A 20,987-nucleotide genomic window follows, 5' to 3' on the forward strand; every position below is an offset into this window, starting at 1 on the left:
ATTATATTTAAAATACTCTGAAAATATTGCATGAAAAAATGTAAATTTTGTATATTGTCAAAATTTGAATTTTCGAATTATCAAGAAAATTCAAAAAGTTATGATAATCTTCTAGAGCATTTAGAAATCAAACTTTTTATTCTCTTCCCATTATATCGTCCGTTAACTGGCTTAAAAGGTTCATTTTCGTGTGTTTTTTGGAATTTTATAAATGCTATAACTCTAATAATTTTTAATTTTATGAAAAAAGTCATTAGATGAATTGTTCGACTTTTTAAGTACTATGAATAACCGTACAGAGAATTCTTGAATTCTAACGAACTCATACATACAGACGGACACATTCCAAAAAACCTAATTTTCGGATTCAGGGGTTAGAGAACGTGGACATTTGATAAAAACTGAAGGGGGGGGGGGGGTATCAAATTTTACACCAATCTAATTCCTTATCTGATGAGAATTTAATACAACTGTTTGATTTCCAAATTAATTTTTTTTATTAAAATCGAACCAAATAGAAATTGAGATAATCCGTCGAGGAATAAAATGAGGCCTTGGTCATTAGGATTAAACAAGAATTGTAACTTTCCCCAAAAGAGAACGAAAAAACTAAACCTCTAAATAATGACAGTTAAATTAACAATTTTAAACTGAATTTTTCTCTAAAGTGTGCTTAGAAGCCTTCGACATGATTTAAAGAAGTCAATAATAGAACAATTTTTGTCGATTTTATCAACCATTTCAAAGATAGGCAACTTTTGAGATTGATTGTACGTAGTAAAAAATCCTTCAACAAAATTCATGACTTTTCCGCAAAATAGTTCAATTTTCTACCAAAAATGGAAGTTACATTTTTAGTAAAAAATTTTTTTAAATCAAACTAATGATTTTTCAACCCTTTCCAGCATACATTTTTCAGGGAGATGAGTTTTCATGAAAATTGGTACATAGGGGTTTTTGGCGTCGCTGATTACGAATCTAAACTCAGATTTTGAAAATTCAAAATGGCGGGTCCAATATAGCGGCTAACATTTGGCATATTTTTTTATTTTGTCTGATAATTGGTATACGGGGGTTTTTGGGATCACTCACCTAAAACATGGATTAGTACCAATTTCCTGAATTTTCAAAATCTAAATTCAGATTCGTTATCAGTGACTCCAAAAATCCTTGTACACTAATTTTTAAAAAATCCAGAAAACTTTATTATTTTGACCGCCATTTTGGATTTTCAAAGTCTGATTTCAGATTCGTGATCAGTGACCCCGAAAACCTCTGTATACCAATTTATAGAAAAAAATCCAAAAATATTCCAAATTTCGGGTGCCATTGTGGATCCACCATTTTAAATTTCCAAAAATCGTACAAAAATTTCAATTTTCTATCATCCTGCGAGCATGACATTTAAAAAAACCTGTGTAAAATCCAATGAAAACTACTCTGAAATCGCAAAAAATGGTATAAAAAAAGGTGGGAATACGGTATTCCCACCATGCCGCAAAGGGTTAACTAAAATAATGAATAATCAACTGGAAAACTTGCACTTAAAATCAAAAAAATAAATTTTTAACTAAAATTATGAATCTTTAACTGTAATAGTCGAATATTGAACCATATAGTTTAATTTTTAACTAAAGAAAGATTAATTTTTAACTTAATAACATAAAAAATGTAAGACAACTTTTTTTATAGTTACATTTTTGAACAAAGTGATGAATTCTTAACTTTAATTGTTGAATTTTAGATTTAAAAAAGTTGATTTTTTTACTCAGAAAATTAATTTCTACCAAAAAGGACTATTTTTAAACTAAAAAATTGTAATTTTTCAAACAAAAATGGAATTGTCAAATTTTCAGTAAAATAATTAATTTTAGGCAAGAGATGAATTTTTAACTAACGCGGTGGAATATTCAACTGGATTCATTACATTTATCATTAACTAAAAAAAAAAAAAAATTTCCAACTGTAATAATTATATTTGTCAGTTAAAAAAAAAACACTTTTAAAGAAAATAGTTTTAAACTGCGATAATTAAATTCTCAGTAAAAAAATTTACTTTTAGCCAAATAAAAGACGATTTATTAACAAACAACTCAGTTTTTAACCAAATAGATGAATTTTAAATTCAAATCATAAACCTTAAAAAAATAATAGTTCAAGTTTTAACAATATTAGAAAAATTTGCATTCCAAAAAATATGAATTCGGAACAAAAAAGTGTAGTAGTTAATATTTCCATAAAAAATGAGTTGAATTTTGAACTATGAAAGATTTTACTGTCAATAAGAGAGAGAATATTGCCAACAAACTAGTAAATTCCCAACAAAATATATGCAGTTTCAACGAAACACTTGTATTTTCAACTAAAAATGATCAATTTTCGATCAAAAATAGAATTGTTAAATTTCCAGTTAGAAAATTTATTTCAAACAGAAACAAATAGTTCAACATAATAATAGAAAACGACTTTTACAAATGAAGGATTATTTACATTGAATTTTATATTGTAATTCGAAAAAAATTTGCTCGCGAAAAAATCCCTCCTGGACATTTCACGTTCTCCAAGCAGGGTATACACCCTGTTATAATTTTTTTTTTCAAAATTATATAGTTCCTTTTACCGGTGATACAAGAGCGTGTTTCCTAGGAAAAAATTCCATAAAATCAAGAAAACACAACATTTCACCCTGGCATCTCAGAAACCCCACTTTTCTTTTATTTGCCACAAGCAAAATTTAATAAAGAATTTACTCACGTTTTATATTTTTTCTCCAGATCATTTTTCCTAAAGTTGTTTCCCCTTACGGGAGTCTAAAAGGCTCAAATTCCACTTTTTCGGTTTCCATTTTCAATAAACGAAAACACTTCAGTCTTAAAGTTTATATTTATTTCAATAATAAGTGTTTACATAATATAGAGGTATTTTAACAATCAAACTAAATCCCCTGAACGATCAAGGAATTCCTCCAAGGTGTCCTTTCACCATGGCCTCTTAACTGGTAAAATATTATCGGTCGCTCCTCAACGGTTACGTGGCTTTTTATCAACTAATTCAATTTTAATAATTAACTCAACGTTTAAATCCGCAGTCAATTTTCATTTCTTCTTTGGGCTTGACGCTTCTTTCTCCCCAATTTTTTTTTTCTTCCTGGCACCCTTTCGACTTTCCTCGAATCAAATTCCCATCACGTCTTCAAAAAAAAAAAAAAAGAAAAAAAAAGTTTCCTTCTAGGAAAATTTGCTAACAAGAAAAAAACTAAAATTTTGTTACACGTAACGAAAATTCAGGTTCAATTATCCTACCCTAAAATTATACTAATATCCGACGCGATATGCAATGCCTATCGATCAGGAAGTAAGAATCCGTCTTACGAAAAAATAAAAACAAAAAAAAAAGATACACATTGTACTAAAAAAATGTTTGATTTTTTTTCCTTCCTCGAAATATATCGTAAAAAAACATATTTCTTATTCTAACTTTTGTTCCAGTGTAGAGCGACTTCCCAGAAAAAGGTGGAAGTTTTCGCTTAAACTAAAACGATTTTTAAATTTGATAACAATTACCAAGCATTCGTGATTAATCTAATAATAGGCACAGTAAAATTACGGATATTCGTTACTCATTGTCAGTTTTGTTACATTGTCGAGGCGTTGTTACCAGGGAACGGAAAAATTTCTTTCAATTCAAAAAAATCTTTCGAATTCACCCTCATCATTGATTTTTCAATTCTTTATTTTGGAAAATACAATGCCTAGCTCTATACAATTATTTTGTACACACTACGCGCAATTTGATGCGAAAAATAAAGAAAAAGAAAAAACGGGGGGGGGGGGGCAAAACGATTATCCTAAGTTGCACTTTTGCTCGCGCTTCGAGGATTAATCTAGAAAAATAAATAATAGAAAAAGTCTTTTCGAGTCCTTCGACAGTGCCATTGACTTTCGCTTGCACCAGTTATCATGTAAAAATATAGCCACATTTTTAGACGCTAATTCGAAAGCAGTTTTCAAAATTGGACCTCAAAATTATCAAACTAACGACTCCGCTGGCGCTTTGAGCAAATTAGGCGCAATCTCCCAACAAAAAAATCAAATTCCTCAGATTTTTTCATTGGAAAAGATTCAGATTAGAAAAATATTTTATGAACAATCTGCCATAAATATCCCTTTAATATAAAACTTGTCAAAAATCTTAAGAGGATTTTGAATAATTTGATTTTTGGAAGATTATCTTTTTTTTATTCGGTTATATAAAAAGTGCTTCGGTGTCGCGATTTGCGCGATATATATATATTTTTTTTTTTTTTAATTTTTCAGCAGCTAAACTAGATATTAGTGAAAAGTTCCCTGATATCAGCGCATTTCTAACACCAGACGGTACAAATATCGTTAGTTTCACTAGTATACATTGTGGATTTCCATAGGGTGATCGCTGTTTATCGCAAAGTCTACTAAACTTACTTCACTAAACATTCTTGCTCCAAATTTTGTTTCTCGCGAATTGACGCTCTTCAAATGAGACCCCCAGTCATTATCGAGGATTTGCACAAGAGGCTCTGCGTTACGTTCAAGCAAAATTTATCTCACGCAGTACAAATCTGAAAGTTCAAAGAAAAATTTTATTTAAATACTTGCGTTTCTTATTGATTTATTTAAATAGTGTCCCCATATTGGTTTAAAATATAAGTGGCAAAGGGTCTTTTTTTCGTGGATAAGGGGTAACAAATGTAGGATAAATTCATAAGACTTCAAAACAATTAAAGTTGAAATCAAAAGAACTCAAATCAATCAAATTTCACTGATTTCCGTAAAACTAGAATGAATTCAGAAGAATTTAAGAGAAACGAGAAGAATTCGATGAAATTCATAAAAATTCACGGTGAATTTAAAAAACAAGAAGAAAATAGTTTGGAAATTTGAAACAATTTAATTGAATTCAGTCACTTTGAAATATGCTCAGCAAAATTCAAGGGAATTGAAAGAATTTGATAAATTCCTAAGAATTAAATAAAAACCTTTTTATAAATTCACCGAAGTAGGTAGAATTGAGTGAATTTAGAAGGATTTAAGTACATTAAAAAAATTCCAAAGAATTCAGGGTGAACTCCGAATCTATTCAAATCTTTGAAATCCTACTAATTTCTAACACAAGAAGTGGCTAATGACTGCAAAACAATTCGAATTAAATTCAAAAAATTTTAATGAATTGAAACACAGTATTAGGATTCGAAAAAATGTGACTGATTACAATAAATTTTGAGTGAATTTAGAGAAATTTAAAAGAAATGAAAAGAATTAGATGAAATCCATTCAAAAAATCAAGTTAAATTTAAAAAACAATCAAGTGAATTTAAAAATAATTTTAAAATATGGAAAAATTAATTGAATTGGGTAGAATTCAGTGAATTTAGAAGAATTCAAAAGAGTGTACAGAGTGGCGGTTTTAATCGTAGACAAAAATTCCCGGTCATTTCCCGGTTCGCAAACATTTTTCACGGCCAATGAAATTTAAAAAATCAAACTATATTCTAAATATTTTTCGATATAAAGTATTAAACAATAAACAACAAATTATACCATTCAAAGTGGAACACTTGAATTACAAACTTTTAAAATTGAAATTTAAAATAAGTTTTTCAATTAAAAAACTGTATATTCAAATGCTCAAAAATTTAATCGTAACAAATGGAAGGTATTAAAACTTTCCAATTAAACAATGTTAAATAAAATGTAAATAAACTGCAAAATTCAAAACTTTTATAAATTATAGAGTTCAAAAGATTTACATTAAGTTCCAAAAATATAAATCCACGTTAACATTTACAATAGTCTAAAATAAAGAATCAAGCAATGAGCATTAAAACATTCAAAATTATATTATTTTATGTAATTTCGAACTAGACACATTAAAAATTGAAAAATAATTTTTTTAACTTAACATTATAAAAAAAATTAATTTGAATTGATAAATAACAATAAAAAAAAACTATTTGTAAAAATATTAAAGTAATTTTAATTTAAGAGATATTTAGAAGTTTTAAAGATTCAAAATAAATTTAGAACTTGAAATAATTTCAAATACTTACAACCGAATTTAAAACAAAATTTAGATTTTTGCAGATTTCAAACACAAAATTCATAATTTTTTCAAGAATTGTGAAGGTATACAAAAGAATAAAAATTTTCTTAAGATTCTTAGGAAAATTGAAAATGATTTTTCACTTTGAAAAATTATTGTAACAGAAAGTTTAAGAAGATTTGAAGAGATTAAAAAAATTATCAAAGAAGAACATGAAAGATTTTAAGGATTATATTAAATTTACTCGATTTTCAAAAATTGTAGAAAAAATTTCGATTAACTTTAAAACATATTTAGAAGTTCTGAAAAAATGTTACACACTCCGTTTAAATTACTTGAAATAATTTCAAGTTTTCAATTAATTTGTAATCTTTTCAAAACTTCTAAATATTTCTTGAAATTACTCCAATTTTTTCTACAAATAATAAATGTTCAATTGTTATTTATGCGTCAAAATTTAACAATTTCACTTCTAAAATAGAACAATTAAAATTGTAACGCTAAAAGTTAAAAAGTTCTTCGAAAATCTAAAGATTCAAAGCTTTCTATGTAAAACAATTCAGTTTCAAATTGTTTTCTTTAAAATATTTGGTTTTAATTTACTCGTCTTAAATGAACAGTGAAATATTGCTAAATATTAAATACTTATTCTTTTTCTACATTAAGAAATTTCAAATTAAATGGGATAAGAATTCAATAATTTAGACTCACAATATTTTAAAGTAAATAAAAACCTTTGATTGCGACTATATTATTATGGATTTATTTTTATAAAGGAAGACCTCAAACTCTGAATTAAAAATATATTATTGATAAATCATGAAAATTTTTATTTAAAAATAAAATTATCGGAATAAATGATATATTAATTTCAAATCTTATCAAGACTTTCGGATTGAAACAGTTACAATCTGGAAATTCTCAAATTTTGAATGGAGATCTAGAATTATTTGGTCGAATCAATTAGTGTTCAGATTCCTATATTTAGAGAACAGATCCATTTTAACAATAATCTATTTATAGTTACAGTTGATAAAATAAAACTGTTTTTTATCAAAAACTGTCAACTCTAAATCTTTTAATTTTAAATTGTTTAAATCCTCAAAAATTCACTTTTAATTATTTTTAAAACTGTTAAAATCGAACTTGGGCAGATTTTTCTTCTGAAAATTCTCGATTTCCCTGTTTTTTCTTTAAAAACTTCTAATTTTTTAAGTCTTTAAAACTGAATTTTTAAATTCTTTAAATTAAAATATATACTTTTAAAAATGGAAAATTTTTAAAGTTAAATATTTTCGAATTAAGCATTCTAAACTGAATGATACAATAATTTATAAAAATCACAATTTGAAAAATTATTTAAAAATGATTGAAATCAAAGTTGGACAACATTTTTATTCTAAAAATTTTGTAAAATTCCCGGTAAAAAAATTAATTCACTGTCATTTCCCGGGTCTCATAAAATTCCCGGTTTCCCGATCCAGCGGCCACTCTGGTTTAAAAGGATTTAGGATAAATTAGTAAGAATTTAGAACGAATTCCAAATAAATTGCATTAAATATTTGAAAATCTCTTCAAATCTTTGAAACCCTACGAAATCCCTCCTTGTCTTGTGAAAAATTATTTGAAATGTATTAAAATAATAAAATTGCCCAAAATTATTAAATCCCTTGGAAATCCCTTTAGGTTTTTTAAATCTCTTTAAAATGCCTAGGAATTTAATAAGATACACTTAAATTTTTTAGTATTTGAAAACCTTCAAATTACTGAAATAAATAAAAAAAATCTGAGAATTTTAAAATTTCCTTAAATATTTTGAATTCGTTTTGTAAGCCTTGCACATTTTTAAAAACCTCTGTAAACACCTTCGAATCTTTTACAATACCCTGAAGTATTTCAAATCCTTTTAAATCCCATTAAAATACTGAAATCAATAAAACATGTTTTTATAATCTTTTAAAATAACACAAATTATTTCAAATTATACAAATCTATTTTTAAAAAATCGTAATCTTTATAAATACCCTTATACATTTCAAAAAATTCAAAATAATTCAAAAATAGGTATAGGTCTGACATGAATAGTGATGACATGAATATTAATATTTACCAAAGACGGCAAGTTCGACAAGAAATACATGAATTTTAAATTAAAAAGATAAATTGTCAACCAGCAATTGAATAATTAAATTTTAAGTTACAAATTAAGGTTTAATCTTTAAATTTGCAATGAAGAGATTAAATTTTAGCTCAGAAAATTAATTTCTACAACAACGAAATTTAATATTTTCAACCAAATATTGAATAGTTATATTTCCAGTAAAAAAATAATTTAAAAAAAAACAAAAAAAAACAATTGAACTAATAGTTAAAGTTGCAACTGGAATAGTTAAATTTTCAGTGAAAAAATCCATTTTCAGCCGAAGAAAAAAAGAATTAAAAAAAAATAGCTCATTTTTTAACCAAGGAGATCAATTTTTCATGAAAGTGATGAATAATTAACAATAAAAAAATTATTTTTAGCTAAAGAGTAACTATCAACCAAATAATTAAATCTCCATTAAAAAACGATGAATTCGCAATAAAAAATGTCTTAAATGGTATTTCAACCAATACTTAAATTTTTAATGAAAAATAATTACAGATTAGTTTAATTTTCAGATAGAATTAATTAAAAAGATATATATTTTTTTATGAAAAAATTTCTCCATGTCTTGTTTTTCCATTAAAAAATAAAAAAAAAAATTTGTTATACATTTAAAGAAATGAGCCATTTCATTTTTTATTGCCCAGCAATTTCTAAAGACAAACGAACCATAAATAAGCAAATTTTTGGCAAAAATAAGTCATCTTTTCAAAGTCTTTGGGAATCTTTGTAAAGTCATGATTCATTGAAATCATTTGAAGTAATTAAAATCCTTTAGGTATCTTCAAATTTCTGTGAAATCTTTGAAAAATATTTTTAAATGCATGTAAAATTTTTGAAAACCTTCAAGTTTCGTTTGTGAAATCTTTTGTGTTCGTTTGAAATCATAGAAATTTTCTCAATTTTGTTAAAACCTTTTGCAATCGTTTGAAAACACTAAAAAATTTTAATCTTTGTGAAATCTTCTAAAAAATTTTTAATCTTTTGTAAGTTATAAAATCTTTGTGAAATTAACATCGACATTTTAAACTAAGAGAAGAAATTCAAATGTAATGGACTAAAGACTAATTATATGTATCTTGATAAATAAAAAACTTGTCATTAGCAAGATTTCTTCAAAAGTAAAATATATATTATTTTTAAATAAATAAAAAAAAATTATGTTAAAAGAATAAAAAATTAGTATTTCAAAAAATTTCTGTCAATACAATGTTAGTTCTAAAGTGTTTTAGTAAAAAAAGTTTCTTTTAAATATCGGGAAAAAATGGAGTTTTAAAATATTTTAATAAAATAAAACAATAAATTGAAATTTTTTCTCATAATAGTACGAAAGTTCATAAAATATGATATTTTTTAAAAATGTTGAGCCCTGAAATTTAAATATCAAACCACACTTAAACATAACCTCACTTTTTCACTATAATGCGCGAAATTTAAAATCTCATTCGAACGGAAATCTTTCTTACCTAATATTTTCTCACAGAAACGTATTCTTACGAGTTAGAATCCTACTTAGGATAGATCTAGAACAAAAATTTGTTGTTTTTTTTTTACATTAGAAAACTTCTTCATCGACTTAATATTTTTTTTGTGGTTAATTCACAAAAAAAATCAACGGAGGGAAAACTTACAACTTGGAGCAGCTGCGGATTCGAATCTTTTTTGAATTTGATCGTAGGTGAATTTGACAAAAGATTCGTATTGCTCGGAAAGCTTCATGGTCAAGATCTGGTCGTATTCTTCTCGAATTTGTATTTCTTGCTCCTTCAACATCCGCTCGCAGATCAGACCCACCTGGAAATGATCGAATTATTAAAATATTAATTGAAAATAAAAAGATCGAATTGGGAATCAAGATTGTTAGGATTTTTTGTTTACCTGTCTGAATGTGAAAAGAGGTTTCTCTTTGTTAGATGTAGTGCTACTGTAGGTGTTTGAACCACAAGCGGATGGACTGGAAGGATTTGATGAACCTTCCATATCTGAAGAGTCGCCACTGTTTCCTTGCGGATTGAAGTGCAGCTGTTTGCGCCGGTGCATTCGACGGATTTCCTCTCGAATGTTCGCTGCCATTTTTTCTGCCGACAGAGAAAACAAATTTTTTTTTTAAATTTCTATTGATTAATTAGTAAAAATGAAGAATAATCTAAGATTCATTATTTTAGTAATCCACTTGTTTCCAAAATCTTCAAAAATGTCCAGTTTATCCAGAAATGCAATTTGTCTCGATCAATTTTACAAAAATTATTAAATCCTACACATTGTAAATTTAAAGTCAACTGTATCTTTTTTATTTATCAAAAAGGCGATTAAACAATATCTATTTCAAAATAAGTGAAGAAAAATCTAAACAATTTTTTATTTTAATATTCTAAATTTAAAATTAATTTATACTCTTCTTCAGTTATTGTTTATGAATAAAAATTTTCTTTAAATTAAAAAAAAAATAATTCAAGAGCCAAATTTTAGGAGCGCATACATTTCGAAAAAGTAAGCTTAATTTAAAAAGAAATTCACATTTTTTATTAATTAAATCTTTTTTTATATACATTACTAAGTTTTGTTTTTAATTTCTAAATTAATCAAATTTTGAACACTAATACGTTCAAGATAATAAATGTCTTGTCAATTCAAATTAATTATTAATAACTTGTTGAAAATAGTATAGCAATCTTTAAAAACTGAAATATATTTGGTTGGAAATCACACTTTATCAAATCAAAATAAAAGCATGGATAAATTAAATATACATAAAAAATATTTTTAAATGAGTCACGGCCCTACTTTACACTATACAATTCAGTTATTAATTTAAGTTATAAATTGCAAGTCAGTAATTTTAATGTGGATATTTTTATTCGCAATAGAATTTACTCCTTATTAATCTTCAAAAATATCAGTTTTATCAAATAAAAAAATTATATTTCCACATCAGTTGTATAGATTCAAGAAAACGTATTTTTAGCGAGTAAAAACGATATTGCCACCCACATTTAAATGCTTTCAATTATGCATTTTCTTAATTTATTTAAGTCCGCAATTTGAAGTAAATATTGTATTTGTTTTAAGTAAACGATACCTCTTTTTTTTACTAGAAAGTACTAGTAAATTTAAATGATGAAATTCTAATTTCCTTGAAATTATTTAATGATAAATAATTCAGGTTTATAGGCAACAAAATTAGTTACGCAATTTGATTTTTGTCAAAATAATGTAATAAATTACTTTAGATAGCAATAACTCATTACAATGTCATATTTATTATTTTAATGAAACAATGTATATTCCATATTCGGAAAAAATTCAAACTTTCCATTAAATTCTCCGTTCTCGAATTTTATTTTACTGAAACTTGTACTGGATGTCGGACAAAACCAAAAACAGTTTCATCCTAATATCCTTATCGGAAGACTGCGTTTTATCTACTAAAAGCACTCTGAAACGTATACTCGAACTTTCCACTAAACGCCTAGGTACTCGGATTTTCTTTCATTCACTTTTTTCCCATTAATTTCATGTCAAGCAGCATCAAAAAATTATTTATCCCAATATTATTATAAAAAGGCTGCGTTTTATTCGCCCACGCACTCTGAAATGTACGAAAAAAGCGTGGGTAGGTAAAATGCAGTCTTCCGTTAAGAATATTGAGATAAATGTTTTTTTGATGTTGCCTAACACCAAGAATACAATTAGTAAGTAGAAGAATATTTGAGAACCGGACGTTTGGAGGAAAGCTTAATTTTTTCCGAGTATATATCAGAGTGCGTGGGTGGATATAACGCAGTTAACATTAACATTTTCTTTTTTTTGGACACCGAGCACAAAAATATGTGTACTAATGATATTGAGATTTATCTTGTTTTTGTGTTACCTAGCATAAAATAAAAGTAATTAATGTAAATGTCCCAATAATCGTGAAACTTCGTTCTAAGTTAAATATATTGTTTAAAAAAAAAGTTAAAAGTAACATTTAATGTTAAGCCATTTATTTTTGGGATTTTATTGTAGAAAACAAAAAGTAAATGCATTCAAAATATATAAAAAGTAAGAAAATTGGCATCTCGATTTACTGAGAAGTTTACCATAACGAAAGAAAATCCAAGTACGGGCGTTTAAGCGGAAAGTTCGATTTTTTCCGAACGTCAAATATAGCTTATTTCATTAAAATAATAAATATGACGTTATGAAGAGTAATTACCATTAAAAATCATATATTGCATAATTTTTGCAATAATTGAACAATAAATTTATTTGAGTAATTAATACAAACTTTATATGTTCGTTAATGAACGTTGCGAACCTCAGTGAAATGTATTTGTTGATCTGCTTTTGTCATCATAATAAAACTTTGGTAATTATGTCAAACATATTTTGTGGACCCTACTAAGTAAATGGTTCTACCGTGTTTTGTTGAAGAAACTTTTAATAATATTTTTCACGATTAAAACAACTATGCGACTTATAAAAAAAAATCTGAATTAAATATGTCAATCTTTATGAGGTGAGCAACTTCTCATTTTAACATTTTTCTTCGCATGTCGCATAGTTTGGCCGCAAAAATGAATTCTTATTTTAAAAAAAAGCACTTTCCATGAATAAAATCGAAAATATCAGTACAAAAATGATAGTTCACGAACTCGTCTTTAATTTTGTTTAATGATGAATAGTTCACTGGAATACTTGAATTTTCAACCAAAAAACTATTTTTCGAACAAGAAGATTAATTTTCTACAAAAAAAAAAAAACAACACTTTTCCTCAAAAGAAATGAATATTAAACAAAATGTTTGAATTTTCAACTAAAAAAGATAAATTTTCAACAAAAATAGTTTCAACCTAAAATAGGACGATTAAAGTTCAGTTACAAAATTAATTCTCAACCTGATAAATTTTCAACTGATAAAATTCACAATGAGGAACCTTTAACTGAAATAGTTGAATTTTTAAGTATAATAATAAATATTTAACTGCAATATTCAAATTTTCAACAAAAATCATGAATTTTCAAACAAGAAGAATAATTTTCTGCCAGAAAGACGACTTTTCAACAAAAACTTGAATTTTGAATTATGTAAAAAGAATCAATTTTCCACCTAACTGATAAATGTTCAATTAAAACGATTCATCTTTAACGTAAATAGTTGAATTTAAAAAAAATTTCAATTCAAATATGAATATTTAACTAAAAAGTATTGAACTCAATTTCAACAAAAAATGGAAGGGTAAGTTTTCAAATAAAAAACATTAATTCTCTATCTAGCTGATGAATTATTAATTACTATGATAAACCTTCACTTCAAATATTTAATTGAATTGTCACTCACAAAGATGAATTTTCCATCAAAAAGATAAAATTTCAACCAGGCAGATGAATATGTATCAAAAATGCAATAGTTCAATTCTCAATTTAAAATAATAATAATAATTTTCAACCAAACTGGTAAAAATCTGAGTAGTAAAAAATTCTAATAATATGGTACAAAGTACATGCTGCAGATGAGTGTTGCAAGTGAAATTTTCTTCAGATTATCTCCGTACGTTCTATAGCTTTCGATATGACACCTCACTACTCTTTTATTATTAACTTAAAAACAAATGATTATTTTCTGATTCTAAATGCCACCAATTTCATCCAAACGAATTTTTAACTAAAATTATGAATATTTTACTGGAATATTTGAATTTTTAACCAAACGGATACATTTTCAAACAAGACAATTTACCAAAAACGGAATAGTTCAATTTTTAGTTTCAAAAATTAATTTTCAACCAAACTGATGAATTGAGATTAAATTTTAGTTGCGAAAATTAATTTCAAACCCAACTAACGATTTTCTAACTGAATGATGATTCTTCAACTGGAATGGCTGAATTAAAAAAAAAAAAAGAATTTTCAACTGAAATTATGAATATTCAATTTGGAAATAAAGGAGATCAATTTGATCAAAAATATACATGACTTTTTAACAAAATAGTTTAATTCGCAACCAAATTTTTTTAAAACAAAATTCATGATTTTTTTAAACATAAATTTTTAAGAAAATTTGGATTACAAAATTTTTAAGTTAAAAAAATTAATTTTAGTTTAAAAATTAAAACGAATTTTCAATAAAAAAGTTACATTTTCAACCAAACGGATGAATTTTCAACCAAGAAGATAATTACTACCAAAAAATGGAATAACTTATTTTTCTACCAAACTGTTGAATTTTCAAGAAAGCAAAATGAATGAAAAAAAAGAATTTTTAACTAAAAATTGAATAATTCAATTTTCAGTAAAGTAATAATATTTTCCAGTTAAAGAAAAAAAAACGAATTATCAACAAAATACCTCATTTCTTAACCAGAGATGAATGTTCAATGAACATAATTAATCTTCAACATAAAAAATTAATTGGCAACAAAAGCAGTTTTCAACCAATTAATTAAACGTTCATTAAAAAAAGAGTTCTTAATGAAGAATGTAGCAGTTGACATTTCAACGGAAAAGGACTTCCATTTTTTTTTTTTAATTTAAAAAAACAGTTGAATTCGTCACAACGACGGCTTTTCAAGTAAAATTTTTCTTCCAGGAGAGAAAAAATGGCCAGAAGGAATAATTTTCTAAAAAAAAAAAAAAAAAAAAAAAAAAAAAAAAAAAAAAAACGAACTTTCAACAAAATGCAAGAAATTTGTACCAGATAATTGAATTTTCCACTAAAAATAGCCAATTTTCAACAAAATAGTTACATTCAGTAATATAAAGCTACTTTAACAGATTAAAAAGAATTATAAGACATCCTCTTAATTCAAGTTTTATAATTTGAAACTTAAGAATTATAAACTAAATGTGTTTAAAAATACTGCTAGTGTGAAACGAATGATTTACATCAACTCAAAAAATACAATTTTCACAATTTTTACAAAACTATTGAGTAAAAAATTCCATAAAATCAAATAATTTCCACTCCATGCAAAAATTGCTCCGAAAACCGCATACAAAAACACCTATTTTCATACAAAATTATCCCTACAAAATATTTTTCTCTGCCTTTGGAAATCGAACAAAGCGCTCAAAAACTGCGTCTCATTTCCTTTCTTATCCCCCCGAAAAAAGACGCTCCGTTCTTCATTCTGTTTCTCTATTCTATTAAATTTCACCATTTTCTCATACATATAAATTCCCTCGCGTGCATTAAAAACCCTCTCAAGTATCATACAAATTCATAAGATTGTGTGTTCATGAAATCGTAATCTCGTCGAGATTCGGGATCGAAGAGTCCGTTATGGCATTACCATATGATTTACGCGTCCCCCCTCCAAATCCCACCCCCCCTTTTTTAAGGGGGGCTAAATACGGGTTTTAAATCGCCACAGCCCATCCCCCCAGCCCGCAGACTCGTGCACATCTGAATGACAAAATCGCCAAAACGATAAAAGGAGAAGAATAGAATGAATTTGTAGTAAATCATGATAAAAAAATGGCCGTGATGAGCCAGAGAAGTAAAAGTATGTATCATGGTATCAACTATAATTACCAGGCGTCAATTTCTGAGAAACCTCACCAAATGGCGAGGGATTTTGGCTCTTTGCGACGCTCTGCGAAGAACTTCCGGGCGAAACGCACATGGGGGCACATCTCCTTCGCTTGCTTGGACGTCCATGGCTGTGAACAGGGTCGAATTCCAGAGATCTTTTTAGGGTGGCGCAGGCCATTTCTCGAGCTCACGATTCCTGTCCCGTGCGAGTCGAGACTTGCGACACTGACACAGAGAAACGGGGAACTTGGCACTTGGATGGAACGGCAAATTTCACGATGAAAAATGCAGTGTCGAGGGGTTCACGTGTACTACGTTAAAGGGCGAGTCTCTCTGAGGAGGTTTCTGGCAAAATCGTGGCAGATTTTTCAGGAACAAGGCGAGGTCGCACCAAAACAAACACAATCGCGAAACAATATGGCCGACGTCTACTGTTCGTTGGCGAGTGAACGACTGTGCAGGAGAAGAGAAGGAAAGCTCCATCTTTTCTTTTCGCGCTGGGGATTTCAAGAGCACCAACATATAATTTATGGGGAATTTTGGGGGAAACTAAAATTTACTAGGGAGGAACCAATGGGAAGTGGGTTACTTCTGATTACTTTGATTACGTCATCCACCTGCAGCTGCAGCTCTCCTTGTGGTTTTTATTTATTATTTTTACTAGCAAAAATAACACTCTAAGCACGTTTATTACCTACATGTTTCTTATTTTGATTCCCTCATTATAAAACTAAAATATATGCTTACATTTTAAATAATATAGAATTTACTATTGATAACAAATTAACAAACATAAATTTAAATTTAAAGTTTTCATGAAACTTATTGTTACAAGTATCTAGGTTGCTGGAAAAGTTACGTTATTTGTAACTTTTAAATCTTTTAAAGTAACTTCGTTACTATTTTAAAACAGTAATTTAGAACATTAATTTCAGTTACTTTATTGAAATTCTATTGTGTTTTTTGTACATATCCTATGAAAAAAGTAATATTGAAAACAAAACTAAAAACTTTTGGTTGAGTATTCAACTTTTTTTTAAATTCATATTTTTTTGGTTGAATTTAACTGTGATTTCAAATTTAAATCTTTTTTTTTTGTTTGAAATAATATCAACTTCTACATTTTTCTTTGAGAGTTCGCCTATTTTTGTTGAATATTTAACTTCAATTCAGTCATTTTGTGAAAAAATCAAATGTTTTGCTAGAAAGTTGAACAATTTGATAAAAAAAGTTTTAAAATTTACTGGTAAAAAAACTCATTTTTGTTGTGGAAATCTCAACTATTTTTGTTATGAGTTAACCTGATTTTAGTTAAGGATTCAACTATTTTGTTGAAAATTCGTCTCGTTTTGTTCAATTAAAATGTATTTAATTTAAAATAAAAAAAAACTTTTGGTTAAAATAATGTATTCTGGTTGTAAATTCACATATTTTGTTAAAAATTCCACTATTTTCTTAGAAAGTTCAACAGTTTGATAGAAAAGTAACTTTTCTGTTAATAATTCATGTTTTTTGTTTGAAAATGCAACTATTTTTGCAGAAAATTCATCTTTTCCCTTTAAAAATTTAACAATTCAAGGGAAATTTTTGGTTAAAATGGTTCTTTTTCGGTTCAAAATTTATCTGCTTTGGTAAAAAAATCTCATTTTTTGTTGTTAAAAATTCAGCGAACATTTTTTTGAAAAGTTTTGCTTCAGCTATATTGTTGAAAATTTTTCTTTTTCGTTTGAAAAATTAACTATTCGGTTGAAAGTTGAACTACTTTGTTAATAATTCAGTTGTTTGCACAAAGATTCATAATTTTGGCGGAACTTTCATTGCTTTCGTTGAAAATTCAACTATTTTGTTTCAAATTTATTTTTTCTTGGGGAAAAATTAAAATACTTTGATAGAAAATTAAAATATCAGGTTAAAAATGAACTATTTTGTTGGAAATTTAACTTTTCTGTTGAAAGTTCATCTTTTTGATTTGAAAATGGTAGAAAATTCATCGGATTGGTTGAAAATTCATTATTATTATTAAAAGTTTAACTATTTTGGTAGAAAATCTAACTATTTTGTTTAATAGTAACATTTTTGTTAAAAATTCATCATTTGGATTTAAAATTAATTTCTTCTGTTTAAAAATACAACTGTTTGGTCAAAGAAAGTGACTAAAAACTCTTTAAAATATATGAAATATAGGAATTTTGCAAACTGAATAATTTGAAATTCTATATTTTCAAAATTCAAGCATTTTCAATTGTGGCTCTTAAAAATTCCAAAACCACGAACTGTAAGCCTTTAAAATTAAAGACTTATTAAATTTAAAAATTAATAATATTAAAATTTTGACCACAATTAATTCTAAATCTTCTAAATTGAAAAAGCTTCGAATGAAAATCATCAAATTTCAGCATTATTAATTGTAAATTTTAAAACTTGCAATTTCTTGTACATTTTGTAGATACAGAAATGAAATTTCCTAAATTTTAAAGATTTATAAATAAACATTCCCCAAGTTAATAAATAAAATTTTTTAATTTTCGAGGTTCGAGATTTAAAATTTCTGAATTTTTAAGATTTATAATTGAAAACCTATTAATTTAAAAAGGTTTGAATAAAAATAATCAAATTTCGATGGTATTAAAGATCAAAAAAATCTTTCAAACTGCAGAAATTTCAAATGAAAATGATCCAATCAAAAGAATTTGGGCTTAAATCCTACAACTTGAATAATTTTTTATCGTACATAATCAAAATTAAAAACTCTACAATTTACAGGTAAATTCTTAAATTTGGATGATTATGAAGACCGAAAGTCAAGTTTACAATCCTAAATCGTCCAAATGAAAGAAATTTTAAATCTGCTTCATTAAAATTACAGCTTTTTTCATTTTAAAACTTAAAAATTACGCCATTTTTAATTGTAATTTTTCGAAATTATTTAAAATGCAAAGTTTTTTAATTTGGTCAGTTACAATAGAAAAATTCTTAATTTTCAAAATATTGAATTGCAAATTATTTGCATTTCAAAGCTCATATTTTGAAGGTATGTAATTTTTAACGTTTTCTTCAAGTTTTAGGATTTACAAGCAAAATTCTTTTGTTTTTATGATTTTCATTCAAAATTTCTGCAGTTTGGAAGATTCTTTTGATATTTAATACCATCGACAGTTTATCACATTTATTTAAACCTTTTTAAATAGATAGGTTTTCAATGATAAATCTTAAAAATGGAGGAATTTTAAATTTCGAATCGCGAAAATTGCAGAATTTTATTTATTAACTTCGGGAATGTTTATTCATAAATTTTTAAAATGTATGGAATTTCAATTCTGAATCTACAAAATTGAGCCATTCCCAAAGAAGTTCAAAAGTAAATACCTTAAAAATATAAATCTTGAAAATTGAATAATCTGAAAGTTTTTATTTTTAAAATTGAAAAATTTTCAGTTGTAGCCCTGGAAAATTTTAAAAATTTGAGTTGTAAATCTAAAAAATTCAAGAGTATACAATTTTGAAAATTAACAATATTAAAATATTGATTTAGATTTATTTCAAGTAATTTAATTTAAGTAATCCAAACTTAAGGATTTGTTATTTATAGATCTTTAAAACTGATGTTTGCAATTGCAATTTTTTAAAATTGAGAAATTTTCAATTGTAAACTTTCAAAATTGATCTATTTAAAAAAACGTTGAAGATTACAAATCTTTAAAATTTCAGTCTTGAACATAGAATAACTTACAATTTTATATTTTCAAAGTTCAACAAACTTTAATTGTGGCTCTTTAAAATTGGAAAACTTTGCATTGTAAATCTTTAAAATTGTAGATTTTGTACTTGGGAAAATGTTCAAGTAAAAATTATTTAAGTTTTAAGTTGTGCAATTTAAAATTCTATAATGTTGGTGCTTTATTTTTTTAATTTCTTTGATAAGCAAGATTTATAATTGAAAATTTGACTCGTGATTTTCAAAATCATTAAAATTTAAGAATTTTTTTCCAAATATTTAAAAAAAGGATTAGTCTTAATATTGAAAATTTGCACAAGAAAATGCAAGTTTTAAAATTTACAATTAATAATGCTGGAATTTGATCATTTTCATTCCAAGCTTCTTCAATTTAGAAGATTTAGAATTAATTGTAGTTTCTTAAAATTGCAAACCTTTTGCATTGCAAATATTTAAAGTAGAAAATTTATTTTCTATATTTAACACATTAACATTTTTGTATTATTTTGACGATTTACACTTGAAAGTTTGAATTTTGTACTTTAAAATGGTTTCAAATTTTCAAAATTAATAATTCTTCAATTTTAAAGACTTCAAATTCAAGATTTTGGAATTTTGAAGAGCTACAATTGAAAATTCTTGAATTTTGAAAATATAAAATTTCAAATTATTTAGTTTTCAAGATTCATATTTGGCATGTATGTAGTTTTGAACTTTTCTTAGGGAATAGTTTAATTTAGTAAATATTTCAGTCACTTCTTTTGACCAAACTGTTGTATTTTTAAACAGAACAAATTAATTTTCAAACCAAAAAGAATACTTTTGAATAAAAGAGTTGAATTTTCAAGCCAACTGATGAATTTTTAACAGAAATGTTACTTTTAAACAAAATAGTTGGAGTTTCTACCAAAACAGTTAAGCTTTTAATGAAAATTGTGAATTTTCAACCAATTCGTTGAATTTTCTACCATTTTCAAATCAAAAAGATGAACTTTCCACAAAAAAGTTAAATTTCCAACAAAAAAGTTCATTTTCAACCTGGTATTTTGATTTTCTACTAAAGTATTTTACTTTTCTACCCAAGAAAGAATGAATTTAAAACAAAATAGTTAAAGTTTCAACGAAAGAAATGAAATTTCAACTAAAATTATGAATCTTCATCTAAACAATTTAATTATTAGCAAAGTAATTCAACTTTCAACCGAATAGTTAATTTTTAAACGAAAAAGACGAATTTTTAACAAAATAGCTGAAATCCTAATATAATTGTTCTTTTAGTAAAAAAGATGAATATGCAAACCAAAAGCAAAACTTTTCAAAAAATTTTCGCTGAATTTTCAACAACAAAAAATGAGATTTTTTTACCAAAAGGTATAAATTTTAAAACGAAAAAGAAAAGAATTTCCCCTGAATTGTTTCATTTTTAAATCAAAAAGATGAATTTTCTGCAAAAAAAGGTGCATTTTCAAACAAAAAATATGAATTATCAACAGAAAAGTTACTTTTCTATCAAACTGTTGAACTTTCTAAGA

At 26.0% G+C, this 20,987-nt stretch overlaps 1 protein-coding gene across 1 annotated transcript; it reads right to left on the reverse strand.

Annotated features, from left to right (window-relative positions):
* Positions 1 to 2,864: 2,864 nt before the first annotated feature.
* Positions 2,865 to 16,210, reverse strand: LOC117166836 (akirin-2). The gene is made up of 5 exons (XM_033351175.1): positions 15,741 to 16,210; positions 10,103 to 10,302; positions 9,856 to 10,018; positions 9,691 to 9,747; positions 2,865 to 4,597 (listed from the first exon to the last, which is right to left on the reverse strand). Exons 1-4 carry the CDS (start codon positions 15,916 to 15,918, stop codon positions 9,737 to 9,739), a joined length of 552 nt encoding a protein of 183 aa, XP_033207066.1. The 5' UTR covers positions 15,919 to 16,210; the 3' UTR covers positions 2,865 to 4,597; positions 9,691 to 9,736.
* Between the last annotated feature and the right edge of the window lie 4,777 nt (positions 16,211 to 20,987).

This window comes from Belonocnema kinseyi, chromosome 1 (assembly GCF_010883055.1).
Source record: "Belonocnema kinseyi isolate 2016_QV_RU_SX_M_011 chromosome 1, B_treatae_v1, whole genome shotgun sequence".
Classification (NCBI taxonomy): Eukaryota; Metazoa; Arthropoda; class Insecta; order Hymenoptera; family Cynipidae; genus Belonocnema; species Belonocnema kinseyi.